Below are 16,242 nucleotides of genomic sequence, written 5' to 3'. Positions count from 1 at the left end.
AATTCATGTCAAAACCTGGGAGGACCACACACATCCGTGTTACTGTATGTGCGCAATCGATACTCAATGATTCAGACAATACCGTTTGAATATACCGCCCTTATGTATGCACCTGCTTGACACATCTTGTCACTTGCGGGAAGATATACTAAAGGCCTACCCTAATAGCTTACAATAGATACCCCACCATAAATAGCTCTCTTCATTACCTCGCTGTGCCATTATATACGCGTAGTGTACGTACTTTTGAACCATATTTTGTTCAAAAATGATAGGAAGGGACTGTTTTCAGCTAAAATGTTGGTGATCAGCAGATGCTTAATGATACCGGGAAGTGTTGCAGAAAGGTAAGCGTACTCTTTATTTATTCAAAATATCACATATCAATGAATTTAAATTGGAAATCCAAAAAGGAAATGTCAGGTCACAATTCTCACCTTAGAATTATTGTGAAATAAAATCAAACCAAATTTAGGCTCCGCAAACAACGTCCAATTATTCCCATTGGTGTTTGCTACACGTGCGTATAATAAATTATGATTTGGGGCTAATTTGAGAAGAGTTAATGCCTCGAGTTTCAAAATACACCGAGTGATGTTTTTGATCAAAAACATCGACAATTCAAGACTCTGTAAAAACAAATCAAGAATTTTCTGGGATAATTGCAACTAAGTATAATTAAAGTTATGATCTAAGCTACCAGATGCACAAAAGGAGCATGTAGCCTTAAGCTTGCTGGTCTTGGTATGTCGAGCTAATGGGTCTTGTGCGTATTTATAAATACGTATTTATAAATATAGTCGAAACACATGTCCACCCACTAGATAAAACGACGCCTATGAATTTGACAAGTGATCATTTCTATCCGTCCGTTTTAAGGCAGGTAATACTAGGTTTACCAATCAAGTAATTTAATAGATACGCCACGGCTGATCCAGTTGTTAATCCTACATTGTACGACAGTGTCATGATGTTACCTGGAAGGAAAATAAGGCGGGAAAATGATATTAATAATAATAATAATAATAATAATAAAATATATTTTTGAGCGCCTGACAACAAAAGCAAATTCACTAAGCGCTTTAAAGAGCAAAATACATGAAAGCAAAAACACACAAATTACTTAAAAGTACACACCAGCTGTACAGAAAATATCATAAAAACAAGGTTACAATATCATAAATTAAGTACAATAATTAAACGACAATTTGAAAAGATGAGTCTTTAAACAGAGAAGAGATGCTGCGAATGTCTGCCGGCAGAGCATTCCAGATGGTAGGTGCAGCTACACTGAAAGATCTGTTGCCATATGTGACGTTTTTGTGAATGTCCGGGCGCTTAAGGAAATGTGCAGATGATGGGCGAAGTGTGCGAGAAGGGTTATGGCGAGAAATGAGTTCATTGATGTAAGTAACCAGGAGACATTCCATGGAGACTCTTGAAAGTCATGAGAGCAATTTTATAAGTGATGCGATGAAGACCTGCTCAAATATGCTTGTCTGACATATCACACGGTTCCATTAAATGATGGGATATGAGCGTTTGGACAGTATTTTTTGTGAGACATGACAGCCAATCAGACATATCGAATTGCATTTTGAATACGAAGAATGTCCTTTTGATATCAAATAATTTGGATTTTTTGAAATTCGCAATGTAATACACATTTTATGGCAAATGATTAAAAATTGATGGTCCTCGAAGTAAACTTTATAAATCTGATGATATGTATTTAAGTCTTTTGTAGTCTTTCTTTCAATCCTTTCACAACATCAGCTGTGTAAATTATAAAAATTCCCGCTAAAAAGTAGTTCTTTAATTTTCGAAAATACATTAAAAATCGCTCTGGACATTTCGTACTGATCATACTATAGATGGTCACCAGACTGTAATGTTCTGGTTACACACTATAGATTGGGTTGACCAAGAAGCCGTATATAAAATAGAGAAGCAATAGATTACGTAATGCATTGTTCCTTTGCGCTGATTTGATTTACCAACAAGCTATTCATCGAGATGTTTGTTTTGTTCAGAACAAAAAGGTTCCGCTTTACCAGGGAGGCAATAAGTGATCAAAAGAAAGACATGTGGTGAAAGCGCGCACTTGAGCGAGAGGTACTTTTTGTTCTCATACAACCCATGGGTGTGATTGAGTGTTGCGCCAGCACACAAACAGACTGTTGGTTGCAAAGGCTTTAATCCCACATTTTGATTAGATTTCGTAACTGACATGCTCCTGTGACTAAATTAAGTTAAAAGCAATCAAATCATGATAAAAATTCCTTGAGATTTTGATACTAAATCATCGCAATTGGCCACACAACGACCGATATGTATGCGAATACGTTTTGTACACAAACCTGATCGATTCGGCACAGAAACAGTGACGAAAACAGACCTAGAAAATCCCTTTTTCTTGACCCTTCCAGATTTCAGATTTAGGTTGAGGCAAGGTTTCTAGAAATTCAGAAAAAATTGCAGGACTAGATATTGTTGCGCACGAAACAGAAGTACGTTCTAATATCGCTATTGAAAATCTCAGCCCAGTAAATTCATCCATCTCAATGGGCCACGCAACGAGCGAGATGCATGCTATGCGTTTTGTATGCAAACATGTTCAATTCGGCATAGAAACCGTGACGAAAATAAGGATAAAAAACCTTTTTATTTAATTACAAACCTCCAAATTTCAGTTAGGTTAAGATATGTTTTCTAGAAATGCACGAGATGCTTGCTAATGAGCTTTGTACACAAACTGTTCAATTAGGCACAGAAACCGTGGCAAAACAAGGGTCAAAATACCTTTATATTTAATCATAAACCTTCAGATTTCAGATTTGGGTTGAGACATGTTTTTAAGGAATTCACAGAAAATTGCAGGATTTGTGAGCGAAAGACAGCACTTTTTACTATCGCTACATATCTAGACCATGCAGTAGATAGTCCCAAATATTATAATAAAAGAGCCCCGCACCGTACCTGCAAGTTCTCTCTTCTCTTCTGGTATCTTCCCCGGCGCAAGAATCATGGGTACACTTCCAAAATAGCCATTACTAAGACCCAGACCAGCTGAGATCACCATAGGCCAGACATCGTGGTTGAATATCGGATCTGATCGGGGTACGACGCATAAGAGAAGCAATGGGATGAGAATAACACGTGAACATTGAGCGATGACGAGAGACCTAGGGGGCCAATCGAAAGGCACAGCACCTAGAATCTGTATGAAGTAAGTATAAAAACAAAAAGATCGCATTGTATTTATCAGTTACCGTGCATCTCCCGAATAGGTATTAACCGTTTTGGGAGATGACGTCATCGGTCATACATCAATGCAAATGGATCATGCCATGCCATATTTCTCACACAGCACTAACTGTCCATGTACTTATACTTAAATGTAAAACTTCAAGAGTCCGAGTACAAAACGAACTTGCTAGAACATAAATTTGAGTTGATATTTTTGAAAAGTGGTTAATATTCACATTTCCATCCACTGAACGGCGCTTTTTTCTTAATGAAGCTTGAAACTTAGAACTTCAAATTCAAATTTTAACCGTTAAAACAGCAAAATTTTGAACAAACATGTATAGTTATTTTAACTTAATAATAAATTTCAACATATTCCACCCACTTTTGCTTGCTTACGGACTCCTGTCAAATATTTTTGTAAGATTTTGTTGTTTTGAAACTAGAAACACACAACTCGGTAAAATACAGCCATGACCTTGGATAACATGCAATGTACTGCATAGATGTCGACGTCATTCTCCCAAAACGGTTAATACCTATTCGGGAAATGGTTGGTAACTGTTTACGCTGTTTACATGTTTAAATCATATCGGATGCCTAATTCATTATAGGCCTAAACTACCTTTTTTCCATCGCTACACAAGAGAAAGTCTCTAAAAAAGACATCGCGGTACATTCGTTTTTAATGGAATGAAGCATGCAATACCTTATACATTTTAATTATTTAGCCAGTGCGTCGTGTGAGTCTCACTTTACCTTCACTGACGCAAATGACTGAGCAGATCTTCATGACCGATCAATTCGTAACGCTCAAACCACGCCCATATATCAAAGAGGCATGACCATAACTTCTTGCACTAAACGTTATCGTTCTAGATCTGGGTTCTTCTGGATATATGACCGTACAGTTCTGCTTGCTAAAGAAGAGACCCCATGTGCAAAAGAAGGATGTGTACGAGGTTTAGGGACATAAGGGACCGTTCACAAATACTTGTTGGGGGGGGCTGATGCAAAATGGGGGGGCGGCCTTAAAATTTTGACCATCCTAAGGGGGGGGGTCTGAAAAAATGACTTTTTACTGGAAAAATTGAGTTTATATGCTTTTCTATGGGGTTGACCCATAATTTTCATGTCAAAAAGGGGGGGGGGGGGGTGGGACCCTGAAATTTTGAAAAGGAGGCCCCGAAAAATTTTCGCGATAAAATATTTTTGCATCAGGCCCCCCTTACAAGTGTTTGTGAACGGTCCCTAATTAGGCACAACATCTAATTTGATCCCATAGCACCCTGAAAATTTGCATAGTGCTTTTGTTTTTTATTAAGAAAAATGGTAACACTATACAAATGTTAATTATTATGCTTATTACCATTGATATATACCAGGGTATAAAATAAGATGTGGTGCCTTAGACAAGATTGTGAAGTTCTACAAACGTTTATTCAAAGGTTATAATTTCGTCATGATGTCATTTCCTGTGCATCACTGTAGATCGAGTGGTCAATTGACATAACTGACGTTCGTGTTGGCGTACGTATCCAGTAGCGTAGCCAGGATTTTAGTGTGAGGGAGCAAAGCCAAATTTTTGCCCCCATTTGTCGATTTTTGTCCCATATTTAGTCTTTGAAGGACACTAAAGGGGGGGCAAAGAATTTTGACAGGCCGAGAGGGGTGGGCTCCACCAATTTTAAGCAGGCCGAGTTCAAGCAATTGTTGGCTTAGGATAACACTACAGAAACGTTCAAATATGCAAATTTTTCTGCTCGTTACTCTCGCATCTAGGCCATTTAAAGTTTGCAAATTGGGAACCAAAATATTTGGTGTGTGCAAAGGAGGGGGAGGACAAATAATGCCTATAGCCTAACCCCACCCTGCCCGGTTCCCTCTGGCTACACCCTAAACATATCGCCATCTCTCAAATAATTTCTAATTGAGTGCTACATTTGTTTTCATAGGTACTGCTGTTAATTACCTTGCCACAGAAATCTGTGGCGTTGAATATAGCCATCAGGATAACAGGCATCCATCCTCCCAGAGCGCAGCTTAACACATCTGATTCGATACCAGGGAAAAGACAGAGTGTGACGAAGTATGCTATTCCTATAGACAACATGTATGGCCAGATTAACTTGGCAACATCACGCCTGGCTGCCAAACCCCTGAAGAAAACAAAAAAAGATATTTAGATACCCGGTCGAGCAATCATATATATTAATAAATCTTTTCTACGTGACAGTATAATAAGGCTACGATAGCTAATATCATATATATTAATATGAAAGTTGCAACTATGTAATGAAAGATCACACGAACCTTCCTAAAAACTGAAATATTTGTGCAATGGCTGCAGAAATTTGAATAATTTGTTGATAATCTTCTACCAATAAATTAAAAAAGAATTCTATTTTGACGCCGACTTGTAATGCGCAGTAACGAAGTTTGATAAACGATGTGTGCATCGGCGCAGATCGGCGTGACGTCAAATGACGACATCTCATGTGTACTCGCAAAGGCTTATGGATTTACCGAAAAGTTGAATTACCGATTGAGCTAACATGACTAAATTAAAGCCACGAATCTATATCATATCTCAATTGTATATCTGTTGTTTTCTGTGAACATTCCTTACTTTTTATTGAACGAACCCTCGTCATCCATCTGATATATGTCTTTTGTACAGGATACTCGATTTCAAATTTGATTGTTGGAGAGGGTTGAGCTTGTTTTTCCATTTGATCATCATCTTCTGGTTTATCATGGTGAATTCCATCGTATTGAGAAAACTGTGAAGAAGAAATTGCGAAATGTATTTAAATTATTAATATGTTCGCTTAGTGTTCCTCATGGGTCGATTGTTGGCCCTAAAGTTTGAAATAACGCTTATTTATGTTTTTGGCCAGAGCCAATAGACTCTGTTAAATAAAGTGACATTTTAAACAAGTTCGTTCTATTCGGTGCTTAAATTATTATTTATTGTTCCTCGTAATAGGTGCCATAGCAACCTAGCGAGTGTTAAATGTCATTTCGCGCAAATTGGTATTATCTGAACTAGACTTTAAAGTCTCGATAACAAGCTACGCAGTCTCATAATTATTGTGTTTCATTTTTAACATCATCGTTTAAAACTTGTCTGCTGACGCCCTCACCTGATCATTGAGTGTTAAGTGTTGTTGATCATCCCCGGCAGCGGCGGCATTGCATGCTGCAGTGTAATACCTAATAAAATCGGAGCGCCTTGCAAGATGGTGGGTTAGTAAACATAAGAGAACGATGACAGCTGATAGTACGAAGAATATTAGAGTGTTGGCCTTCTCGTTGTGCAATACTAGCTTCGTGACAATTCGATTAATCGATGTTATCAATCCTGCAGCACCTTAAAATAGAAAATAACGAAAGAAAATAATATAGAATAAATTACAGGTCAAATTGTTGCAAAGGATGATCACAGCAGTGACAATTCGGAGACAAAATAATGGAAATTTGTAATTTACAAAAAGAAATGAGAGTTGTCAGAGAAACCTGTCAAATATTGCAGAACGGCCAGTTAGAAAATAATAAAAATACTGGTTGATTATTTCTAACCTAAGAAAGCCTTCAAAAGGACTGTTTATTTCCTTTGAGATCCATGACTACAATCACCGATACAGATTGGAATAGTCGGTGTTAACACCTAGGCCTGCTCCTTTCGAAACTGGCTGTGCGATAGTTATAATACAGTTTGGACTCTCTGAAAAACGGGACCGACAGCTTTAATAACGTCCCCTCCGCAGAACGGAGTTACTGTATTCTTATGGTATGCTTCATACTGAATTCTAAATTAAATCATGGGAAACCAAATGGGTCTGAATTTAACCTACAGACGTTGCCAATTGTGATGCGATCAAGCAAAATCAGTCGGAACTCGGAAATATTGATTTTGAGATATAGCCAAACAAAGTAAATATTTCCTTTTTGTTTCCTTTTGTTTTGGAAACTCTTTAATCGCTCATATCTTTGGAACGGGTTGTTTAATTACAATGGGATTTTCTGCAAAATGCAGCTTTGTAAATGCTCTTTTATCCTATAAGAAACACAAAATTTAATATTTCCGAGTTCCGACTGATTTTGCTTGATCGCATCACAATTGGCAACGTCTGTAGGTTAAATTCAGACCGATTTGGTTTCCCATGATTTAATTTAAAATTCAGTATGAAGCATACCATAAGAATACAGTGACTCCGTTCTGCAGAGGGGACGTTATTAAAAAAATATGCATGTATGTGTTAGATATAGGGAGAGAAACAGAACATTTCCAGAAGTACTCAGATCTGGTGAGATGCTAGTTGGTTTGAGGTTGGCACCCGGTAATGGTCTGTTTTGAACCGTTTATATCTTACATCCATGGTGAGCACAATTAAATTGTTTGCAGCAACATAATGTAAATATAAAAGTTCAAAATATATTTTGATGCCAAACTTTAATTTCTTGAAATAAAAAGCAAAATATTTGCATAAATTTAAATATGTTTATCAGTTTATCGAGTACTCGTGGTGTTATGAAAATCAATTGATACTGTTATGCGGATTGTAGCTCTCTGTAGTTTTATAGCTGGTTTTCCTGAGCCATTTACAATTAACATATAAATTGAACTGGTAAATGCATTAACCTTTTGTTTCCGTAATTCTACATTCTAGATTGTCCTTTGTAGATCATTTTAAGGTCAACTGAATATAGATTGTTGGATTGTCGTTTTTTGTTACAATTATGAATTATATGTACATGGCAGTAACTACGTAACGGTAGTATTTCCCACCCGCTTAATTTTTCCACACACTTAACATATAACATTATCACCAGTATTCCAGGAAATTATTAATGCAAAATTATTATGAAACATCCGTGGCGTGGTCTTTTTTAAAGACCTGTTTTTGTTACCTATTGTTTTGATAATGTATGTGCTCGCCCCTACATTACTCTAGATAATGTTTGGAGCATCGAACTTTGGACAAAAGATTACAATGCATGATAATCTGTGAATAGAAAAAGGGCTAGACGTCACACACACACAAAAAAAAAGTATTTGATACGCAGGTTTGAACCTAAGACCTATTGCTTGGTACTTACTTTCTCCGGTCATGACTGCTTGTGTAAACCGTCGAGGAAGCATACCAGCATAACCATAAAAACTAGACTGCTGTACTGCGAAAAAATAACACAAAATAAAGTTATAAGATTCAATCATTTCACTAGACATGTATTTGATTTAAGAAGACAAATCTTGGATACATTTGATACTTTCTTTTACAGGAACAAAAAGCATACATTTAAAACATAAAATACAGAGGATGTGAGTAAATAAAGAATATTTATAGCCCAACTATATACACAATATGTATCAAGTGTTGATTTGGTTAGTCTTTGCCAAATAATCTATGATAAAACATCCAGTGGCAGCGGAAGTATTATACTAGGTGGGGACGAGCTACCATAATTTGTTCACAGATTTCTTCCGATGTTACTGGGACATTTGCGCGAAGCACGCGAAATATTTCCAATTACAGACTATTTTAGCCCAACATTTAGGTGAAATTTGGTCATTGATCATGTTGATTTTGGCCCAAACGTGGTATTTTTCGGGCTAAAGGAAAATACACAGGGCAATTTATATTGTTATACTTTTTCTTCTATAAGGATTTTTGGGGTATGTCCTCCATGGAAAAAGTTAAGGACACAGACCCCTCCTGGCTTCCTCTGCGTAATAAATACTTTTTTGTATAAAATCGCGGTTTTTCTTCAAATCAATCAATTGTAAAATAGTTGTTGCTATTAAAGGGCAACTTTTCATCTTTTGATGGGAGCACCGCAATCCATATATCCATGCATGCAATTATCCGTATTAAACTCGCAAATCCAATGTGTGACTCAACTGAAAATTTCTGTTTATGTAATTTTAAAATATTCATTTTAAATAATTATGATGAAACAATATACATTTAATACGTCAATTCTGTAATATATAATGGCGAATCGTTTCTGTGCAATGGTGCAAATTACATAAATTATTTCTTATCAAGGCAAGGATGATGTAAATATCGTTCTAGACCAGGGTTCTAGACGACTGCTATTTTTAGCAATGGTAAATACGTCGCGCATGTTAATCAGTGACGGTAGTCACCTGCTGTATCTTGGAAGACAGCACTATCTGATTCTTTTTCCACGTATCATGTTTACCCCCTATTAATACATGGGCTTGACTTCATGGTCTCGTTGATGGTATTATATAATTCAATTTCACGGCAAAATATATCGTAATCAAATTCAAGACACATTAAATAGATCGGTATGCAAAGGCATGTTTGTATAAAAGGATATCCCGAGCCTGTTTTGAGCCTGGATTTCACAAATATTGTAATATTTTAAAAGACCGTGTAAAAACGAACAGGGTCCTTTCTATGTACTATTTTATCAATATTTATCAGATCTCGGTATTCAACCGGATATTTTCATATATGCATACCGGATGATACCGGTTAACCAGTACCCTGTTGACGCTTTTCTTTCTTTTTTCTCTTTTTTTTACATGGTGTCTCTGAAAGAACTATACCGTCGGATTATTTACTTTTTGAGTACGGAATAGTGTACATGGTGTTATTGGTTGACCAAGCCGCTACTACATATTTTTTTATATTTTTTTTTAAATCGACATCTCCATTCTTGAATTATAACAATTTGAAAATCACACCTCAGTTTTAATCCAGTTCGCATGAAACTTAAATAGTGTGTATTGAACCACTTATGCCTAATACCACCAGATATCCAGTGTATGGTACTTGGTACAAGTTGTAAAAGTGCCGCCTCAGTTCAGGCTGTACAAAGTATCAAGCACTGGGTAGTCAGTGGTATTAGGCACCAATGGTTCAATGCACATTATTTAAGACTGGTATGGACTGGATTAAAACGGAGGGGTGATTTTCAAATTGTTATAATTACAGAACGGAGAGGTCGATTAACATCATTTATAAGCGCTCTTTTTTAATAAAGTCATATTTCATTGAATTGACAACCGTATGACAAAACAAGCGAAATCAGTAACCTTTTGCACACAATTTGCAATTAAAAGAGAATTGGCCATTGCTCATTCTAATGTAGCTAGTATATGGCCAATATAAGTGTGCTCTTTCATTTAATGACGTAAAATTTGAGGGCTTGACTTTTAAAACCTACATTTTGGACAAAAACTTATGCTTGGATAGGTAGTTTTCAACAGATTTACCACATTCGCGTTGCTATAACATTGAATTGCGTTATCTGTTGACCTAATGGGAAAAAGAGTTTTAAGGGGAAGTGTTAGATTTAGTACCATAAAAAAAAAAAAAGGATCTCACACAGCTCTTATGATGCTATGCACTCAACCGTGTAATATAACACAGGCTGCGTGGAGACTAGACTCGCTCTGCTGGAAAGGTGTGTGTACTCGGGTGTATCGAGGTGGAAACTGTGCGTAGAGGCATTTATAAGAGAATTGGTTTTGTAGTCAAACCTTTTCATATGAAAAAAAAAATAATTCAGCTCATTGACCGCTGTATGGAATTCGTGGACAGGATTCAGAATGAACTGTCATCGTAAACATAGTAAAAGTCTTATAATTTCTTGAACGAATCGGTCAATTTTCAAAATTTAAAAAGTGCATGAAAAATGTCTTAAAGAATTGCATAATATTATTCAATCCTGTTTGGTTCATAAATTAAAATACCACTGAATACAATTTCCGACGGTACAGGTCTTTCAGAGACACCAAGCATGGGTTCCGTGTATCACGCTAACATGACGAAATTGACGATTGATTTACCATTTTTATGCCATCTTGGAAAACTCTATATTAATTAACCTCCTCTTTGACCTCTTATAATGTACTCCCAGCAAACACAAAACATTTTCGACATCATTCGTAAAAGGATAGAAAAGGTTGCCAGAAAACGTTTAAATGTCGGGTTATATAAAGGGTATATAAGGAGCATATAACGTTTTCATAACTTACTTATAATTATGCCAATGTCTAGCATTACAAAAACAGGTATCAAAACAAAGAGCACACAGCTTCGTTAATGTTTTGCAGAATTAAATCATGTAGTTTACTACTCCACTTTGTCAAATATATCAGATTTAAATATGCCCCCTCTCTCCCTATCTTCCGTTGTCTCACCAAGGATAAAACATTTGTACAGCTACAATAAATGAGTTGATTTAATACGTCATACACATCCAAACAGCAAGAAAATGTCAACTTAATTAAACACTTATTTTAGTTGCCTAGCAGTTGAAGATAGATATAATTGAGAGCCGGGTATTATTGTGAATTTGTGTACTATTGCATTTGTTTTGCCCCGCCAGAGTAGTTCTTCTGGGGTGAACCAAACCTGCCTGGTTATCAAATTAATCAGAAGGATATCTCTGAATTTGACAGGTGCTATCATTAAAACACCAAACAGCACCTGTCAGAGATAACTCCGTCACTGATTAATTTGATAACCAGGCAGGTTTGGTTCACCCCAGAAGAACTGATCTGGTGGGACTTCATCTTTAAAGAGGAAGTCCCGCCAGAGCAGTTCTTCTGGGGTGAACCAAACCTGCCTGGTTATCAAATTAATCAGTGACAAGGTTATCTCTGGATTTGACAGGTGGTAATATTGATGCAATAATATTAAAACATCAATTAGCACCTGTCAAATTCAGAGATAACCTTGAGTTGTCACTGATTAATATCATAACCACACAGGTTCGGTTCACCCCAGAAGAACAACTCTGGCGGGGCTTCCTCTTTAAGTATTGAAGAAGAAGGTTGTGTAGCTCCGGGATGAAGATTCAGAATCTGCTTGAGCTATTGAGTTATGATCCCGGGTAATGATGTAAAAGGTAACACACGGGATTAAATTTAAAATGCTTTCAAGTTATACAATATCACACATTTTGTTCTTCTGGTCTCACGGAAAAATACGGTCAAAGGTTATTTCCAGGATGCCTAATATGTCAAAATAAGTGAAAGGAAACAATATCAATGTCAGTCATGAGTCAAATTTTCAAAATGCTCATTACAGTAATCGACAGTTGCTAAGCTGCAAATTGTGTTCTCCAAGTACCAAAAGCTTGCAACGTCTATCAGTATAAAAATCAAATTTCATCATAATAGAACAGAATATATTACTCTTAAAACAATACAATAAATACGAAAATCAGTTAGAGAGGGTGTGCTGTGGGTGACATGTCCATTTTCTTACTTTCATTATCATGATTATTACCCTAAATAAAAAAAAAGGTTGGCACACTTTGCCTGTCTTTTGGTATATCTCTTCCCCCGCTCCCCCATCGTTGGACCAAACCATGTTTTCAACAGGTCCCCGAGACCCTCCAACATTGCAAGATGGGGGAGTGGGGAAGGTCGAGATATAGGGGGGAGTCTGTACTTATATTGAATGCATGTTTCACTCGTCACTCCAATTTTGATAGGGCACGCATTTCCATTGTTTAGTGCAAGTGTGCCAACTATTTTTTTTTTTTTTTTTAGGTCAATTATGAATCTGATGTCGATATACGGTATATAGCAAATAAAGTCATCCCCCGGTGCTCATTATGCATAGTAATCTCTCACTCAGTCAGGCATAGATTATCATGATTATAGGAAGGCTCATTAACTGTTAATTACCAATCATTCTCTTAGTTTAACAAGACGTCTTTATAGTATAATTATTGGTATACTCAGTACCATAACATTTTCTTCAAAACCTTGGAATGTGTCATGTAAGCTTGTTGTGTATGGTGGGAGTAGATGTATGTACGGTACTTTGGCGTAACTATAATTTGTCCGGTCAGAAATTGTCCGGATAATGGCGCAATACATTTGGTATGGTATTACCGCAAGTGGTATATATAACACTGTACTATGGTTCAAAACTTGAGGGAATATTGTGTGCGGTAAATTTGATTCACTATAAACAGCAACAGTTGTGATATAGACCTATATAGACCTATAGATATATCAGAACTGTCGTAAGCAATGTGCTCATAACTCAGTATATTAACGCTTTATGTAATATCCCCATGCGTCATTATGCGCACATAATAGACAAATTATCATGTCTGCCAATGCTGTAAATTTACCATGTTAAAACGTGTTTAGAATTTAAACACAAAATTGGTCTAGCACTTTTAAACATGTATAATTCCATAATATAGCCTACTCTTCCGTATAATATGGTTAATATTCACGAGTTCGTATGTTCATACTCTATAGGCTACTGATTATAAATTGTTTTCATATTATTTTCACACGGATCGGTCTACGTGCACTGTTAATTAAAAGGCCAAAATAATGCAAAATACGTAAAAAGAGTTTTCAATCGCTATTACATGCTGTCTACTAAAGATAGTGGCAGAAATTGAGACCAGCGTGCAGGACAGGCGGTTATGGCGAGCCATCATTGATGCCCGACAGCAAGAGTCGACGGAGTAAGAGTAAAGATAGTACATTTTGTACAACATTATTTGAATGGTGACAAAATAACGTGAAGTTTAACTATTGGGGCTACAATAATACGAAGTATCAAGAGAGGAAAATAATGATCATAACAAAGCCAACTAAATGATTCGAACCCATGACTCCAATAGCCTCTAGGTTATAAGTCAGCGCCTTTGCCGCTGAGCTACGAAGAAGTGTATTCACATCTATCGATTTCGAATGTATGAAATTATGCAATGAGCATATTGCACGTGTCGTGGTAGAAACCTGGCCTGAAATGTCCCAAATACACATAACCAGGGACAAGCGATTTGCGCGGAACTTTCTTTCCGCGCAATTCCGCGCAATTTAGGGATACATGATTTGCACTGAAAAACAAAGTTCCGCGCAATTCCGCGCAATTTGCTATTTTTTTCCGCGCAAATCGCCTGTCCCTGCACATAACCATATAAACGGTTTACTGGCGGAAAAGGTTGCCACACCAAAGCATTAATTGGCCAACATCCTTCCCCGCTCCCCCTGTTGCAATCAACATCGTCATCATTTCTATAGTCTCCCAACGTTGAAAGATGCAAGCGGGGAAGGGGAGAGTGTAAGCTGAATGTACACTTTCAACTAGTATACAAAGATAATGCGGAACATACCGTACGTGCGTGTTTGTAACATCAATGCTGGCTAAGTAGCTGGTGTGGCAACGACTTTCCATTAAATATAAAGAAAATAATAACCAAAAAATCCTAAAGAAGAAGATCCTAAAATCCTGCAATTTTAAAGTTTTTAAAGTTTAAAAATAGCAGGATTTTAAAAACTTGTTAATAAAACACCAAGAGAAACGTTTTTATTTTCAAAATTGTGTTGAAATGGCTAACGCGGACGGACGATGCATGCTCAAGGCAGATCTAGGTTGGCGGTCAGGTTTAGAAGACAAATCTGTTTGAATAAGTCTAAAAATAAAAGAGATTGACTTACTGAGAAAACGTCCAAGGCATGTGTTTTACTCGACCCATATAATGCTTTATTTTAGATCAGTTTATTTTTAGAAACATGTTGTTTTTCTGAATGCAATCTAACATGGACGGATCCTCCTGAATAAACATCGCGAGTAACATCTTGCAAGTGAGATGGGTGTTTAATATATCACACGTGTTGTATGTTTATTTCACGCATTTGTCGAAGAAGTCACAAATACTACCAATGTCTGTAATCATGCTAATAAGCAAAGGATGACCGAAACACCCACATGGTATTAAAGTGAACTATCACTTAGCGAAGGTCATGTACTTTTACAAAAAAGCGAACCAAAAACATGAGATATAGGACTGGAAAGAATTTACACCCGTGATGATGGTACATTCCATTTCAGGGATGTATATAGAAAGTAATTTCTTCCTCAGGAGCAATGTTTTTCGATTTTTTTCCTATCCCCCTTTCCCGCCCTTTTCTCCCATATGGCATCATTTCCTCAAATTGATAGCCATTTCCTCTGCTAAAGTTTATCCGGCTCTATAATTGGCGAAAAAGTTGAAACATTTTTACAATGATAAAACTTGATACCTCTAAAACTGCTTTAGTTACAGTGAATGTCATTCCTACGCTTAACCTGTCTGTCCTTATTTGCTTTGGTATTACCTTCATTAACGCTTACCACGTCATTTGCGGTGTTGTTTTTTCCTGTCTTGCCTAGCCATAATGAAATTGATAATAATGAAAAGCCGTAAACAACGTTTTTAGCCAATTTTATAGTTGAATCACAAGTGGTTTGTAGTTGAGGACTCATGAAGTAACGCTTGATCTCATTGGTCAATATCGTTTGACGCTCTGATTATATACATACGTCTGTTGATGAGAAAAATAGCCTGATGATGAAGCTAGAGGACTGGTCTGGTCCGATGGTGAAAAAAAAATTGGAAACAAATCGCACACTGCGCAAGAGACTATACTATTCAGCGAATTCCTTCAGCGGGTGTCCGTCTGCTCTGTCGCGTAAAAAGAACTATATAGGTCATGCGATGCTACGCAACTTGACCAGCGAATGAGGTGCCAATGTGATGATGACGTGTTTCAATTTTAGCCAATCAGAAACCCCACTTCCGTGTTTACGCCATAAAATACGCCAAATCGCAGAGGATGATTTAAGCACTTCCCACCACGCCACTGTGTTGACTTGCGGTTAGCACAGCTGTGTGAGTGAACATGACACCACTGCTCGCACATTGTATTGACGGGCATGGTTAAATTTGAATTTGGAATGATATATTTACAATAAAAACGCATTCAAAATGCTAGTCGATTTCACATTTTATGTTACCTACAGAAGGTGTGAATTATCCTTTATGCATACATCACTTTTGTTCTGAAATCGACCAAGTAATAATGACACACGCACAATTCTTAAACAACATCTTTTGCACAGAATTCAATGGGATTTGAAAAGTAAAGTGGCAGTTGAAACTCTAGTGATAACACGTTTGCAGTGCATGATGGGGCTTCCTTAAATCATC

The 16,242-nt window shown here is 36.9% G+C and overlaps 1 protein-coding gene across 1 annotated transcript in view; it reads right to left on the bottom strand.

The window, feature by feature from the left end:
- Positions 1-812: 812 nt before the first annotated feature.
- The window catches only part of LOC140144824 (equilibrative nucleoside transporter 4-like), a 38,547-nt gene continuing 23,117 nt past the window's right edge, over positions 813-16,242 (bottom strand). The window contains exons 2-7 of the mRNA XM_072166631.1: positions 8,353-8,427; positions 6,396-6,622; positions 5,880-6,032; positions 5,222-5,410; positions 2,980-3,220; positions 813-977 (exon numbers count right to left, since the gene is read on the bottom strand). Coding sequence (XP_072022732.1) covers positions 862-977; positions 2,980-3,220; positions 5,222-5,410; positions 5,880-6,032; positions 6,396-6,622; positions 8,353-8,427 — 1,001 coding nt within the window. The 3' untranslated portion in view covers positions 813-861. The remainder of the gene's footprint in view (positions 978-2,979; positions 3,221-5,221; positions 5,411-5,879; positions 6,033-6,395; positions 6,623-8,352; positions 8,428-16,242) is intronic.

Source organism: Amphiura filiformis, unplaced genomic scaffold (assembly GCF_039555335.1).
Source record: "Amphiura filiformis unplaced genomic scaffold, Afil_fr2py scaffold_84, whole genome shotgun sequence".
Classification (NCBI taxonomy): Eukaryota; Metazoa; Echinodermata; class Ophiuroidea; order Amphilepidida; family Amphiuridae; genus Amphiura; species Amphiura filiformis.
Note: the sequence above shows the minus strand (reverse complement) of the source record. Positions and strands in the feature narration are given on the sequence as shown.